The sequence below is a fragment of the Danio aesculapii genome, chromosome 13, assembly GCF_903798145.1.
Source record: "Danio aesculapii chromosome 13, fDanAes4.1, whole genome shotgun sequence".
NCBI lineage: Eukaryota > Metazoa > Chordata > Actinopteri > Cypriniformes > Danionidae > Danio > Danio aesculapii.
Genome location: NC_079447.1, coordinates 2,902,462 through 2,918,100, shown reverse-complemented (window position 1 = coordinate 2,918,100; position 15,639 = coordinate 2,902,462). Strand labels below are relative to the sequence as shown.

Sequence of the window (15,639 nt, the reverse complement as noted above, 5' to 3'; positions counted from 1 at the left end):
GCGTTTTATTTGATCTTGTGAATGGAAAACAACTTCCCTTTTGGATGTGTGTTATGCGGTCGGAGGTGTAGGAGCTCTAGTTCAGTCATTAGAAGGCTTGTATGTATCAGGTAGGCCTTTTTTTTCTGCTGCACAAGCGTGTGCATTTTAAATATTGTGAGCCATTTCCTGTTCTTATTGGTTCTTTTTTTCTTTCTCACAACCATTGCATTTGCAGTAATGTAGGTGAGGATCATTTTGAGTCTAGAAGTCATTTGGTTTGTTTCTTAAAAATGAAAATAATAATAATAATAATAATAATAATAATATATAATAATAATATATAATAATAATAATAATATATAATAATACAATAAATAATATATAAATAATAATAATAATAATAATAATAATAATAATGATGCAAATATATAATAATAATAATAATAATAATAATAATATATAATAATAATAATATATAATAATAATAATAACAACAATGATGCAAATATATAATAATAATAATAATAATAATAATAATAATAATAATAATAATAATAATAATAATAATAATAACAACAACAACAACAACAACAACAACAACAACAACAACAACAACAACAACACAAATATATATAATAATAATATTATTATAATATATATTGTATTATTATTATTATTATTATTATTATTATTATTATATATATTTGTGTTGTTGTTGTTGTTGTTGTTGTTGTTGTTGTTGTTGTTGTTGTTATTATTATTATTATTAATATTATTATATTTGTGTTATTATTATTATTATTATTATTAACACAAATATATAATAATAATAATAATAATAATTATAAAAACAAATATATAATAATAATAATAATAATAATAATGATAATAATAATAGTAATAATAATAATGTAATGTATACAAAATATATAATAATGTTTAAATAATAATAACAATGATAAATAATATATATATATATATATATATATATATATATATATATATATATATATATATATATATATATATATATATATATATATATAAATAAATAAATAAATAAACACAATTTGTATGGTAATTTTAGAAGTAAATTACTGTAGTAAAATAGTTTTATTTAAAAATAAAGTTTAACAATACTTTAGTTTATTTTATTAAAAAGATCATTTTCTAGTGATGTTTATGTATGAGCATATGACTTGTCAACTATCCAGACCAAACCAGGAGTCTTTTTAGATAAGATTAATAGCTATTAATTTCTTCAAAGGGAAGTCATCTGGTTTGTTTCTAATTGAACAATATGATTTATTTGATTTTTACTTGTTTAAAATAAATAACTGTAGTAATATAGGTCATATATTTTAGGTATTTGGGCAAAACCGATTCAGTAAATGGATCTATTTATCAAAATAATATGTCACTTTGGAATTTATTTTAATTTAACATTTTACTCCAACATATACATTTAGGTGTACTAAATTAAGCTATTCGTTTATTTATTATTTCATATTTATCAGGGGTCGCCACAGCGGAATGAACCACCAACTATTCCAGCATATGTTTTATGCAGCGGATGCAGTTACAGCCACAACCTAATACTGGGAAACACCCATACACTCATTCTCTCTCACACACACACACACACACACACACACACACACACACACACACACACACACACACACACACACACACTCAATGCTTCCTCACACAAACATATATTGACTTCTTGCAGAGCACTGATTCTGGAGAGGTCTCGTTGTCTCACTTAGTTTATGTAGTTTGTGTATGTGGTTGTGTCTCTGTCGTGTGAGGTGTGTGTGCATGTAAGCATGTATCTGTGTGCATCTGTGTTTGTGTGAGCAAGTCTGTGTTTATGTCTGTTTGTTTGTCTGTCGGTCCGTGTGCATTTGTAAGTCTGTGTGGTTGTGAGTCTGTTCATCTGTTTGTATACAAGCTGGTGCATGAGTGTTGTGTGTCTCTCTTAGGTTTGTTTGTTTGTGTGTGCAAGCTTGAGTGTGTCTGTTTGTTTGTGTATGTGTGCACATCTGTCTGGGTTTGTATGTGTGTGTGTCTGTGCAGGTGTGTTTGTTTCTATGTGTGTGCTCATCTGACTGTGTGCAAGCTTGAGTGTGTGTGTTTAATTGTGTGTGATTGTATGTTTGTATGAGTTTGTATGTGTGCACATCTGTCTGTTTGTGTACGTGGTTGTGTGTCCATTCACCTGTGCACGTGTGTGTGTGTGTGTCTGTCTGTCGTATGCTTAGGTTTGGTGTGTGTGTGTGTTTGTGCTTGTCTGATTGTGCGTGCATGTTTGCATGTTCACGTGCTGGTGTGTGCAAACATGCATGTTTGCTTGTGAGCATGTGTGTGTGTGTTTGTACATCCTTCAACCTGTGTGTACACCTGCATGTGTATGTCTGTGTGGGTGTTTGTTTGCCTGCGTGTGTGTGTAGAGTTCAGAGCATCAGTAATGCTGCTTTGCTGGGGTGTTTGGCTGTTTTTAAGAGCTGCTGATTCACCCTGAATGGAGAGTTCACTGAACTACAGTCAGAGTCACAACTCGAGCAAATAACCTGACAAAATAAAGGGCATCAAAAAACAAACACACATTTCTACAAGCAGTTCTGTCTGTCAGTGTATATCTGTGCGGTTTGAAGAGTTTAGTTGCTCTGTTTGAATATAAAAATGTAGTATATGTCCCCTTTGGATTTTAATCTTATCAAAAGGAGTCATGTTTATAAATAGGGGTGTCAAAATTATTTCTTCAGTGCACTGCCATGCAGATGCGGACAATTCTGTATCGCTTCAGTAATAATCATAACCGGTTATTATGTACTGACGTCATTTATCTCATATGTGCAATGTCGCTGTAGCTTACTATGGCGAGGGAGGGGAGTGTTTACAATGCTCCAACTACTTAAAAACACAGAAACTGTGCACGATTTCACTGTGTGTGTGTTTGCTGGACAGTCTTTCACTGACACTTACAGCAGAAGCCCCATTTCACTGCAATTGAATGAAATGGCTCGTTTCCACTGACTGGTACTGTACGGTTCGGTTTGGTACGGGTCACCTTTATCAGGCTTGCGTTTCCACTAACAAGGGTACACTTTTGGTGGGCGTGGTGTATGACAGAAAGTTTCAGTCTACGTCATTCTCGCTCGAGGAAATGTCTACAGTAAAGCTGTACAGGTCGCTCGCATATCATATGAGAAGCACTTCTCACAACACAGACGGTTTACACACATAAATACTTGTGTAGAAATGTTTATTACTAACTTTACTATGAGCATGAGTTGATTATAACTGCAGATCAATGACAGTGCGAAACAGCCTACTGTAACGTCTGTAATTATATTAAATAACTAAATAAATGAACATAAATAAATACATACAGCCCCTTACAGTCTCAGATATGTTACCAACTACACAAGAACTGCATATAGCAGACATTTCGTCAGTATTTAGGTTCAAAAACAACACAAAATATAGCCTACAGTCAGTGTAAACCTCTCATCTGTGTCTGTAATCTTCAGCAGTACATGTAGCCTCTGTTAGACAGTAATTCCATCATTCCCGGTTCATATTAGTTCAAAATGTGAAGATAATAAGTTAGTTATACATGGCATTTTGTTCATGTTTGCTGATAAATAATGTGCTCCTTTTTTTCCGGCTTCTCCTTTGTTTCTTCACGCTTCACTCTCGCGTTTGTCAGTGTCTGACAGGATCGGGTTTCAAAAGCACGTCAATAATCAAGCGCAGGTTATTATCATCAGCTCAAGAAGTTTGTTATTTCAGATATAATGTTAGACGTGCACGAGCGCTAGCAAGAAAGCGAAACCGCTCGCGCCTCAGACTGGCTTGTAAAAAACTACACGTCACAGGGTAAATCTGCTCTTCTTTTTGGATTTGTGGCTGTCCATGAAGATGACCACAAGGTTTGTTTGAGCCCAGATCGACCATGGCTCGTTATTATATGTATTTATAATTCTGCTAAAATCTCTCTCTGTGTATTTTAAACATGGCGGGTTTTTTGTTTTCATTCTGGCTTGTTGTGTAAGCGAATGACGTATCTCTGTAAACCAATAGCGTTCAGCTGCGCGTGTGGCTCCGCCTTTTGGTACCCTTTCTCGTGTTTGGTACCCTTTTGAAAGGGTGCCGAAAAAGTGGTACGGTTCGGTACGCTTTTTGACAGTGGAAACGGCCATAAAAGCGTGCCGAACCGTACTGTACCACTCAGTGGAAACGGGCCAAAAGTAAACTCAATTTCTCTCTCTCTCTCTCTCTGTCTGTGACCCATTTGACCTGCTGGCATGACTTTTCCTCTCCTCTCGGCTGTTACAGAGATACTTCTGGATACAGACACGAGCGTGTGTCTGCAGAGTTTTCTCCACCTTGTCTATCATGAATCAGCTGTGATCGCCGCTGCTGTTTATCAGTGTCACTCATCTGCAGAGATGTATAAAGACTAGAGACCCAGACTTGGGTAAAAGTATAAGTGCTCTATCAAAAAGTGACTTGAGTAGAAGTAGAAGTGCTCTTTAAGCACCATACTCAAGTGGAAGTACTAAAGTATTCATCATTTTTTTGAACTTAAGTATTGCAAGTACTTTATTTAAAAATGTACTACTCAGATACTGAAAGTAAAAGTACAAGTATTGTGTAATGTAGTTATTAAAGAAAGCAGTCTAAAGACATCATATTGTTTTGTTCATTTTAAATATCTGTTTTGGGGCCCGTGATTAAGCAGAATAAAAAGAAACATGGCTTATGATACTGTTTTTCTCTCGCGCTTGAATCACAGATCTGACAGATTATAACGGCTTTAACACATACCTTTCAAAGTTGTGTCTCACTAAAACACTCTGTAATCCACTCAAAATGCTATTGAAACCCATTTTCGGAGCGCAGATTACCGGTTGTAAACGCTGTGAACGGAAGTTCTAAACATTTTACCGGAAGACGCTGGTCACTATGGTGCCCTCCATGCAGCATCCAAGAAAAAGGTCTATAATTGTAACGAGTAGGGGTGTGGATCTACACTGGTCTCACGGTTCGGTTACGATTATCATGCTATCGATTTGGTTCAATTCGATATCTCTGTGCATTGACGATGCTTTCCATACCACGGTCGCAGAAAGCAAAGTGAAGATTGGGATTACCGGAATCACTGGAGGGGTGGGGCACGGACGCGTCGGAGGAGGAGGAGGGAGTGGGTACAGGCTGAGAGGGGCACTTCAGCCAATAAGGCCAGAGGGCCAGAGGCTCTAGCCACCGGGGCACCCCCCTGTGCACCCCCATGCGACAGTTCAAATGACCGCGGGGAAATGTCAAATGCTTTTTCTTCCTGGTTTTATTATTGAGACACGCTCTGTGCAAAATTGGCGCTACAGATTGTTTACGTTTACTGTGAGGAATCATTTCAGAAAGCGGGATAGTGAAAGCGTCACGGGTGAATGACATCAAACTCCGGGGGAGTTATCGTCTGTGTCTGCCAACACAGGGAGAATATGCAAACTCCACACAGAAATGCCAACTGACCCAGCTCTGACTTGAACCGATGACCTTCTTGAGGCCATCGTGCTACCCACTGTGCCACCGTGACACCCCCTATTATGCTTTATTTATTTTTTAAAGGTTAGTTTATCTTTATATCTGTTTATATTATCTTTTAGTGCAAACACCTACAATGTTATTGCGCATATTAATTACCATAATATATTTTATTAAGGACAGCACGGTGGCTCAGTGGTTAGCACTGTCACCTTACAACAAGAAGGTCGCTGGTTGGAGTCCCGGCTGGGTGAGTTGGCCTTTCTGTGTGGAGTTTGCATGTTCTCCTCATGATGGCGTGGGTTTCCTCCACAGTCCAAACATGCGCTATAGGGGAATTGATGAACTAAATTGACTGTAGTGAATGAGTGTGTATGGGTGTTTCCCAGTACTGGGTTGCAACTGGAAGAGCATCCGCTGTGTAAAACATATGCTGGATAAGTTGGCGGTTCATTCCACTGTGGCGACCCCTGATGAATAAAGGGACTAATGAATATTGTATTATTAATTACCGCCACATCTAACATCGTTATAAACATTTTCAAAATGTATGCGGTCTTATTTAATATAATAATAATTTAATAAATATAATATTATAGATTTAAAACAGATCTTAAGCACTTTTTTAACTGGTATTATATTAAATCTAGCTTTTAAAATGCTGTTGATTAGTAGAGAAATCTAATGGTTTTATTTGTGACTGATAAATGCGTCACACAGGCATCTCCTATGCAAGTCTTGATTGTTTTCATGCAGGCATTAGTAAGCAAGCAGAAAGCCGAGATGATGTCATCCAGAGATGATGTAATGCTTCATGAGAGCAGATGAAAACACAGTAAATCGAAAATCTCCCAGTGTGTAAATGCACTGCTCCCAGATCAGAATCGGCACGTGTTTTTAGCAGATGTCACACCGATGATCGAGACGATCAGTGTGTGTCTGAAGTGTGTGTTTGGCTTCATTCCCAGCAGCTCTCGCTCTCAGGCGCGTCCATTATTATTACTTTGACAGCTCCAGTTTACAGTAACCTGCTTTTAACTCGTGCGCGAGAGCTTTTCACAGCAGCTCTCGATACACACTTGTTAAGGTCAGCTCTGTGTTTTTTCTCCCTGAAGTTTTTCCTGCTCTGCGTTCACTATGATTGAGGCTCATGCCAGTGTTTTCGCCCCCTGCTGGTGATTCAGGACTGCAGGTTATGAAAGTAAAGGTCAGAGAGTGGGATGCTGGAGTTTATTTAAACACACTCTGTAGACTGTTGAAAAATCTGTTCATAGCATGTGTCGCTTGGGTATTTAGAGTCAAGTTTTATATTAGGGCTGGAAAAATCAGACATTGCGATTTAAATATTGCAATACATCATGTCACTAGATGATTTGAAGAGCTCTATTTGGAAAGATTTTATTAATTTAGGCTGACTTGAATGATCTAGTCTTTCTCCATGCAGTGCATCTGTATAAATTATAATCAAATGCAATATAAAATAATTAAATAAGCTGTGTTTTATGAATTTCCAGGCATTCTAACAGTATTCAAGCACAGAAATTGAACAATCAAATGTAAAATAACACTGTCATTATTGTATAAATACAACAATAATAATAATAATATTTCTTTTAATCTTTAATAATCAATTGAATCCTGTGATGTGACTATTGCAGATAAACACATTGCAATATTGATGTGTAGCGATATATATGGAGGCTGAAACCTGCATAAACAAACAATAAATGAATATGTAAATATATAAATAAATCCATAAATTTCTGCATAAATGAAAAAATTAATATGCAAATAAATAAATGTATATTAAAAAAAATCCACAAATTCCTGCATAAATTAAATAATAAATAAATAAATATGCAAATAAATAAATGTATATTAGAAAATCCATAAATTCCTGCATAAAAATGCAAACAAATGTATATAATAAATTTATAAATTCCTGCATAAATAAATATGCAAATAAAAAAAATGTATATAATAAATCCATAAATTCCTGCATAAATAAAATAATAAATATGCAAATAAAAAAATGTATATAATAAATCCATAAATTCCTGCATAAATAAAATAATAAATATGCAAATAAATAAATGTATATAATAAATTCATAAATTCCTGCATAAATAAATAATAAATATGCAAATAAATAAATGTATATTAGAAAATCCATAAATTCCTGCATAAAAATGCAAACAAATGTATATAATAAATTTATAAATTCCTGCATAAATAAATATGCAAATAAAAAAATGTATATAATAAATCCATAAATTCCTGCATAAATAAAATAATAAATATGCAAATAAATAAATGTATATAATAAATCCATAAATTCCTGCATAAATAAAATAATAAATATGCAAATAAATAAATGTATATAATAAATCCATAAATTCCTGCATAAATAAAATAATAAATATGCAAATAAATAAATGTATATAATAAATCCATAAATTCCTGCATAAATAAAATAATAAATATGCAAATAAATGTATTTCATAAATCCATAAATTAAATTTAATTTAAATAATGCAAATAAATAAATAAATAAATAAATGAATGTAAATAACTGTACATTTATTCATTTATTTGCATATTTATCTATTTATTTGCATATTTATGCAGGAATTTATGGATTTTTTAAAAGTCAGAATTATTTAAAAATCACCTGGAATTATTAGCCCTCCCTGTTTATTTTTTTCCCCAATTTCTGTTTAATGGAGAAGATTTTCCTCAACGCATTTCTAAAGATAATAGTTTTATTAACTCATCTTTTGTCTTTGCCATGTTGACGGTACATAATATTTCACTAGATCTTCTTTAAGGCCACATTTACAGCCTCGCGAGAAAACGTCAGTATTTTCAGCCTGATCTCGCGAGAAAACGTCAGTATTTTCAGCCTGATCTCGCGAGAAAATGTCAGTATTTTACGTTTGTCAGTTTAGTGGCTAATCTGTACGAAATTGTATGATTTTAAAAAGGAGGCGTGGCACCTAACCCCACCCCTAAACCCAACCGTCATTGGAGGATGAGCAAATCGTACTAAATTGTACGAATTCATAGAAATTAGCCAGTAAATCAAAAGGTTAAGAACTGCGTGAGATTGTGTTGGCCATTTACACTGCACTGTTCAAGTGACTCAATTCCGATTATTTTGTTTTTCTCCCATGTGGCACAGATCGGATATGGCCCATGTACGTGTAAGCAGGAACAAATCACATGGATTCCAATTTCCTCAATAGTGTCATATAGCATTAGCATATAGCATATAGCAAATAGTGTCATATATTTGTCATATAGCACAGGTATTTGAGCATGTTAACGAGAGCGAAAGAGCGCAATGTCCGCCACGTAACCAATATAAACTAATATAAAACTAGTGCATACATCACGCCATGGACATGACATTAAGATGCCTAAAGGTTTTAAAATAAGCCTATATATCAAAAGAAGACGGCCAAATGAGAAGCCTTTCTGTCATAAACTATAGTAAACAGCTTGTGAACAGATTGCACACAGGAATAGAGAAAAGAGCACTCTTTAATTATCAGCTGTTAGTCAGCGCCCGCTGTTTTTTTTTCCTGGTTATTGCGCCTTTGCCGTGTGCTGTGAAAATGCAGACAATCGCATACGAGTCCCTTTTAAAAGGTGATGTTAGCAGGTCATCAAAACAATCGGAGACAGTCACAAAATCTGAATTGACCATCAAGATCTGCAGTGTAAAGGCAGCCCAAGATACAGCTTAAAGTGACATTTAAAGGCTTAACTAGGGTAATTAGGTTAACTAGGCAGGTTAGGGTAATTAGGCAAGTTATTGTATAATGATGGTTTGTTCTGTAGACTATTGTAAAAATAAATAGTTTAAAGGGGGGGTAATAATTTTGGCCTTTAATGTTTTTTGAAAAAAAAATGTAAAACTGCTTTTATTCTAGCTGAAATAAAACAAATAAGACTTTCTCCAGAAGAAAAATGAAAAAGGTGAAAATCTCCTTGCACTGCTAAACATCATTTGGGTAATTTAAAAATTCAAAGGGGGATAATAATTCTGACGTCAACTGTATCTAATAAATCCATAAATCCCTGCATTAATGAAATAAATATGCAAATAAATAAATGTATATAAATAATTTATATAAATAATTAAGTGCGGGTAGAAAAATAATCAAATAAATTACATGAATGTTGGGGGAAAATTTATTTTTTTTCCCCTCTTTCAAATGTTTCTTCATTTCTTGAATGTATTTGTGTAATTTAAGTATTGTGTAGAATGTATCTTAATGTATTTGTGTATTTATTTTTCCTCAAGAAGCCTCTCATTAGCATGTTGACCTGTCAATCATCAGAAGCCAAACAAAAAATAAAAATCGAAATCTAAGTTTTTCTAACAATTAACCAATGATGGCATAAAGGCTGCCTTCTGATGATTGACAGACACTCTTTTATTAGCAATCATAATTATTTATCTACCCGCTCGATTAATTATTTATATATTAAGTAATGGGATTTTAGGATTTTTTTTTTTAAATATACATTTATTTATTTGCATATTTATATTTTATTTATGCAGTAATTTGTGGCTTTATTTACTCATTTATGTATTTGCGTTATTATTTATTTATTTATTTATTGTTTTTGCAGGTTTTGCCCTCCATAGATATTGTGCGAGCATAGTAAGCATATATTTGCATGCAAAGTTTATATATTCAGTTTATATTAATACTGATTAAAATATTATTTGTTAAATTTGAAACAGAAAATCTAAATGCATGTTTCCTAATAGAGGAATATTTCATTTCATAATAAATTGTATACATGGAAAACAATTGCTACTGAATTTTAAAAACCCTAAATAACTTTCGAATTGGAAACATTTATTAAAATCTGTATCTTTAACAATGATTTAAAAGGAAGCATTGCTTTATTTGCATATATTTTTATTTAATAATAATAAAACATTGTTTAATTCATCTTGATTTTATTTTTATTTATTTATTTTTTTTTTTTTAATATTTATACCTTTTTCATTTCTTAAGTTCTTAATGCACAAAACACGCTTGCTGCCTCCATAGGAATGACAAGTTTATACAGTATATGATTTTTTTTTTATGTATATTCTCACTTCTGTACTGTAACTTAATCTGGTCTATGTGCATGTAATGTGTACGGCAGCATTGACTTTTCTTATACTTTCCAAATGTTTTTAGCTGTGTGCTGTCATATACAGCTGAAGTCAGAATTATTCGCCCCCCTTTGAATTTTGATGTTTAACAGAGTAAGGAAATTTTCACAGTATGTCTGATAATATTTTTTCTTCTGGAGAAAGTCTTTGTTTTATTTCGGCTAGAATAAAAGCAGTTTATAATTTTTTTTAAAAATCATTTTAATGTCAATATTATTAATACAATAATGTTTTTTGAAAAAAAATGTATAATATTAATAATTAAAGGTCAAAATTATTAGCCCCTTTAAACTATTTATTTTTTCAATAGTCTCCAGAACAAACCATCGTTATACAATAACTTGCCTAATTACCCTAACCTGCCTAGTTAACCTAATTAACCTAGTTAAGCCTTTAAATGTCACTTTAAGCTGTATAGAAGTGTCTTGAAGAATATCTAGTCTAATATTATTTACTGTCATCATGACAAAGAGAAAATAAATCAGTTATTAGAGATGAGTTATTAAAACTATTATGATTAGAAATTTTATATGTTTATAAACATTAATTGATCAAATAGCATCAACATAAAAATAAAATGAAAAAACATTTTAATATTCTACATTTATATGCAAACAACTATAAAATTATATAAATTATCACATTCTAATATTGTATTTCTATTTTAATAAAGAATAAGTGCCATTTTTATTTGTCTTAAAGACGAATAAAAAATATATACTGGTGGTTATTGTTTTGGATGAATTAATAGATGATATTGTTAACTCTATTTTAATTCTTGTTGCATTGACAGTAAACACACCTGTTAATGATGTTTATATTGTAAATAATTATATTCCTTCATAAATAAATTGTATTGAGCACTATTTATTTATTTTTGTTCTTTTGTTTATTTTATATATATATATATATATATATATATATATATAATTTTTTTATTTATTTTTATTTTCTTTTTGGGAGTGTATAGTTTTCCAAAAGTGCACAAAACAAATGCGTTTTTTGCAGTTTTAAATGAGCAGTTTTTGCATGCAATTATTATTTAATAATCAATAATACATTTATGTACTTGTATTTATATATCCTCTCTTTTTGAAGTCTTGTGAATGTGTTGATGCCTCTGCGCAGACTAAACACTAAACACACAGATAATGATGATGGTCTGCATTTCAGACACACCCTGATTACGCGGACTGCTCATCTAATATAGTGGAGCTGCTGCCCCCTGCAGGACAACACTGCTATTACACCTGCGGCTCACTTCATAATATCAGCATTCTTACATCAGATCCAGAAATAAGTCCTGTCAGCACTTTTGACTGCACAAGTGGCCTTCAGCCCATTTCAGACGTCTGTTTTACACAACGGATGCCCTTCCAGCTGAAACCCAGTACTGGGAAACATCCATACACATTCATTCAGACACACACTCATACACTACGATCAGTTTAGTTTATCAGTTCCCCTATAGTGCATGTGTTTGGATTGTGGGTGAAACCCGAACACCTGGAGGAAACCCAGACCAACACGGGGAGAACATGCATACCGACTGACCCAGCCGGGACTCAAACCAGTGACCTTTTTGCTTTGAGGCGACTGTGCTAACCATTGATCCCCCCCTGCACAATCATATATACACTACAGAATACTGTAAATGAATGGTTAAAGTTGCTTATTCCTCCATCACATCGAATGTTTTGAGAAGCCTTGTGTTAGTTGTGCATCTGGACATTAGCATGATACATTGATGCTAGTCAGAAAGTATTAATTACACACGTGTGCATGTTAATTAAGTGGAGTTTTGCATTTTAGTACCTGCACGTATGATTTCTACTCATATCCTGTATTTACTCCTTAATAATTGCTGATCTTTGTTGTGTTTGTGCATCTACAGGTGATCATCGAGGTGACGGAGATGCTACACAATGCCAGTCTGCTGATTGACGATATTGAGGACAGCTCGAAGCTGCGGCGGGGTTTCCCAGTGGCTCACAGCATCTACGGCATCCCGTCGGTCATCAACTCCGCAAACTATGTGTATTTCCTGGGCCTGGAGAAGGTGCTGATGCTGGAGCACCCGGAGGCGGTGCGCGTCTTCACCCGGCAGCTGCTGGAGCTGCACCGCGGCCAGGGGCTGGACATCCACTGGCGGGACACCTACACTTGTCCCAGCGAGGCTGAGTACCGTGCTATGGTGCTGCAGAAAACCGGAGGCCTCTTCGGGCTCGCTGTAGGCCTCATGCAGCTCTTCTCTGACTGGAAGCGAGATCTGAAGCCACTTTTAGACACTCTAGGGCTGTATTTCCAGATCCGGGACGACTACGCTAATCTGAACTCCAAAGAGTACAGCGCTAACAAAAGCTTCTGTGAAGACTTGACCGAAGGAAAGTTCTCGTTTCCCACCATTCACGCCATCTGGTCGCATCCCGAGAGCACACAGGTGCAGAATATTCTGCGTCAGAGAACGGAGAACGTGGATATTAAACGCTACTGTGTGGATTATCTGGAGAAGGTGGGCTCGTTCGCTTACACCCGGCAGACTTTGGTGGATCTGGAGGTGGAGGCTTACAGGCTGATTAAGGAGCTCGGGGGGAACCCGGAACTGGAGGCTTTGGTGGAGCATCTGAGCCGCATGTATAAAGAGCCTGAGGGCGGAGCTACAGTCATCCAATCAAAATAATCTGGGGCGGAGCTTCAGCTGGGCAGTCTAATGAGTTCAGGGACGGAGATGCATTTAGCAGTTCAAATAGTCTGGGGGCAGGGCTACAGCTGAGCAGCCAAAAGAGTTTAGGGGCGGAGATGTATTAGTTAAAATAGTCTGGGGCGGGGCTACAGCTGGGCATTCAAATGAGTTCTAGGTTGGGGATGCATTAGTTAAAAATAGTATGGGGGCGGGGCTGCAGCTGGGCATTCAAGAGTTTAGGGGCAGAGATGCATTAGTTAAAATAGTCTGGGGGCGGGGCTACAGCTGGCCATTCAAAAGAGTTCAGGGGTAGAGATGCATTAGTTAAAATAGTTAGGGGCGGGGTTACAGCTGGGCATTGAAAAAAGTTCATGGCGGAGATGCTTTAGTTAAAATAGTCTGGGGGTGGGGCTACAGCTGGGCACTGAAAAGAGTTCAGGGGCGGAGATGCATTAAGCAGTTAATATAGTATGGGGCGTGGCTACAGCCAGACAGTCAAAAGACTTCAGGGGCGGAGATGCATTAGTCAGTTAAAATAGTGGGGGGGTGGAGCTTCAGCTGGGCATTGAAGAGTCTGGGGCGGAGCTGCAGCTGAGTATTTAAATGTTTAGGGGTGGAGCTGCAATCAGCCAGTTAAAATAGTATGGGTTGGAGATGAGCATTTAAAAGTACAGGGGCGGAGCTGTAGTCAGCCATTTAAAATGGTATGGGGTGGAGCTTCAGCTGGGCATTGGAAAGAGTTCAGGGGAGGAGATGTATTAGTTAAAACAGTCTGGGGCGGGGCTGCAGCTGAGTATTTAAATGTATGGGGTGGAGCTGCAATCAGCCAGTTAAACTAGTAGAGGTGGAGATGATGATAATATGGGGTGGAGCTTCAGCTGGGCACTCGAGTCTAGGACAGGTTTACAGCTGAGCATTTAAAGTTTGGAATCTGGAAGCAGATCTGTGGTTAGCCAGTTAAAACAGTATGGGGGTGGAGCTGCAGTCAGCTAGTTAAAATAATAGTGGGCAAGCTTTTAAAGTCCAGGGGTGGAGCTGCAGTCAGCCAATCTAAATATTATGGGGGTGGAGCTTGAGCTGGGTAATCAAAATATTCTAGGGGTGGAGCTGTAGTTAGCCAATCAAAATAATATGGGGGTGGAGCTTCAGCTGGGCAATTAAGACTCTGGGGGTGTAGTGTGGGGCTGTAGCTGAGCATTTAAAAGGCTGGGAGTGGAGCTGCAATCAGCCAGTTAAAATGGGATGGGGGTGGAGCTACAGCTGGGCAGTGAAAAATGTCTGGAGGTGGAGCTACAGCTGAACATTTAAAAATCTGGGGGAGGAGCTGCAGTAAGCCAATCAAAATAGTATGGGGTCGAGCTTCAGCTTGGCAACCAAGAATCAAGGGGCGGGGCTAAAGCTGGGTAGTCAGTCTGGCACAGAGCTGCAGTAAGCCAGTTATAATAGTATGGGGTTAAAGCTGACCATTTAAAAGTCTGGGGGCGGAGCTACAGTCAGCTAGTTAAAAAGTATGAGGGTGGAGTTTCAGCTGGGCACTCAAGTGTCTGGGGCGGGGCTGCCGCTGAGCATTTGGAAGAGCTTAGACAATTAAAATAGAATGGGGGTGGAGCTGCAGTCAGCCAATCTAAATTGTAGGGGGGTGGTGGAGCTTCAGCTGGGCAATCTAAATATTTTAGGGGTGGTGCTGTAGTCAGCCGATCAAAATAGTATGGGGGTGGAGTTGGGAGTCAAAGAGTCTGGCACAGAGCTGCAGCCATTTATAATACTGTGGGGTTAAAGTTGACCATTTAAATGTCTGGGGGCGGAGCTACAGTCAGCTAGTTAAAGTATGAGGGCGGGGCTTCAGTTAGCCACTTAGAAGAATCTAATGCTGATGATATACAGGGCAACTTTGGGGAAACTGTCATAAATGGACAACCAGGTGAGACACGAGGTAATTAATTAGGACAATGGCTTACATATAGAATAGGCTTACATATAGAATATAGTTGTCCATTCTTAATAGAAAAGTCATCAAGCAGCATCGCTTAAAGTGTCCCTGTCTATCATCAGAAAACGGAGCTGCAGTCAGACATTTATCATAGTATGGGGGCGGAGCTAAACATTTAAAAGTCTGGGGTTGAGTTGTAGTCGGCCAAAATAGTATAGGGGTGGAGCTTCTGCTGGGCACTCGAGTCTGGGGCGGAGCTGCAGTCAGCCAAACAAAACAATGACTCGTGGTAATCAGGCCTGCACT

The 15,639-nt window shown here is 36.3% G+C and overlaps 1 protein-coding gene across 1 annotated transcript in view; it reads left to right on the top strand.

Annotated features, from left to right (window-relative positions):
* ggps1 (geranylgeranyl diphosphate synthase 1) overlaps nucleotides 1–14,931 on the top strand; it is a 44,988-nt gene extending 30,057 nt beyond the window's left edge. The window contains exon 4 of the mRNA XM_056471179.1: nucleotides 12,615–14,931. Within this exon, the coding sequence (XP_056327154.1) occupies nucleotides 12,615–13,400 (786 nt within the window). The 3' untranslated portion in view covers nucleotides 13,401–14,931. The remainder of the gene's footprint in view (nucleotides 1–12,614) is intronic.
* The last annotated feature ends 708 nt before the right edge of the window (nucleotides 14,932–15,639 follow it).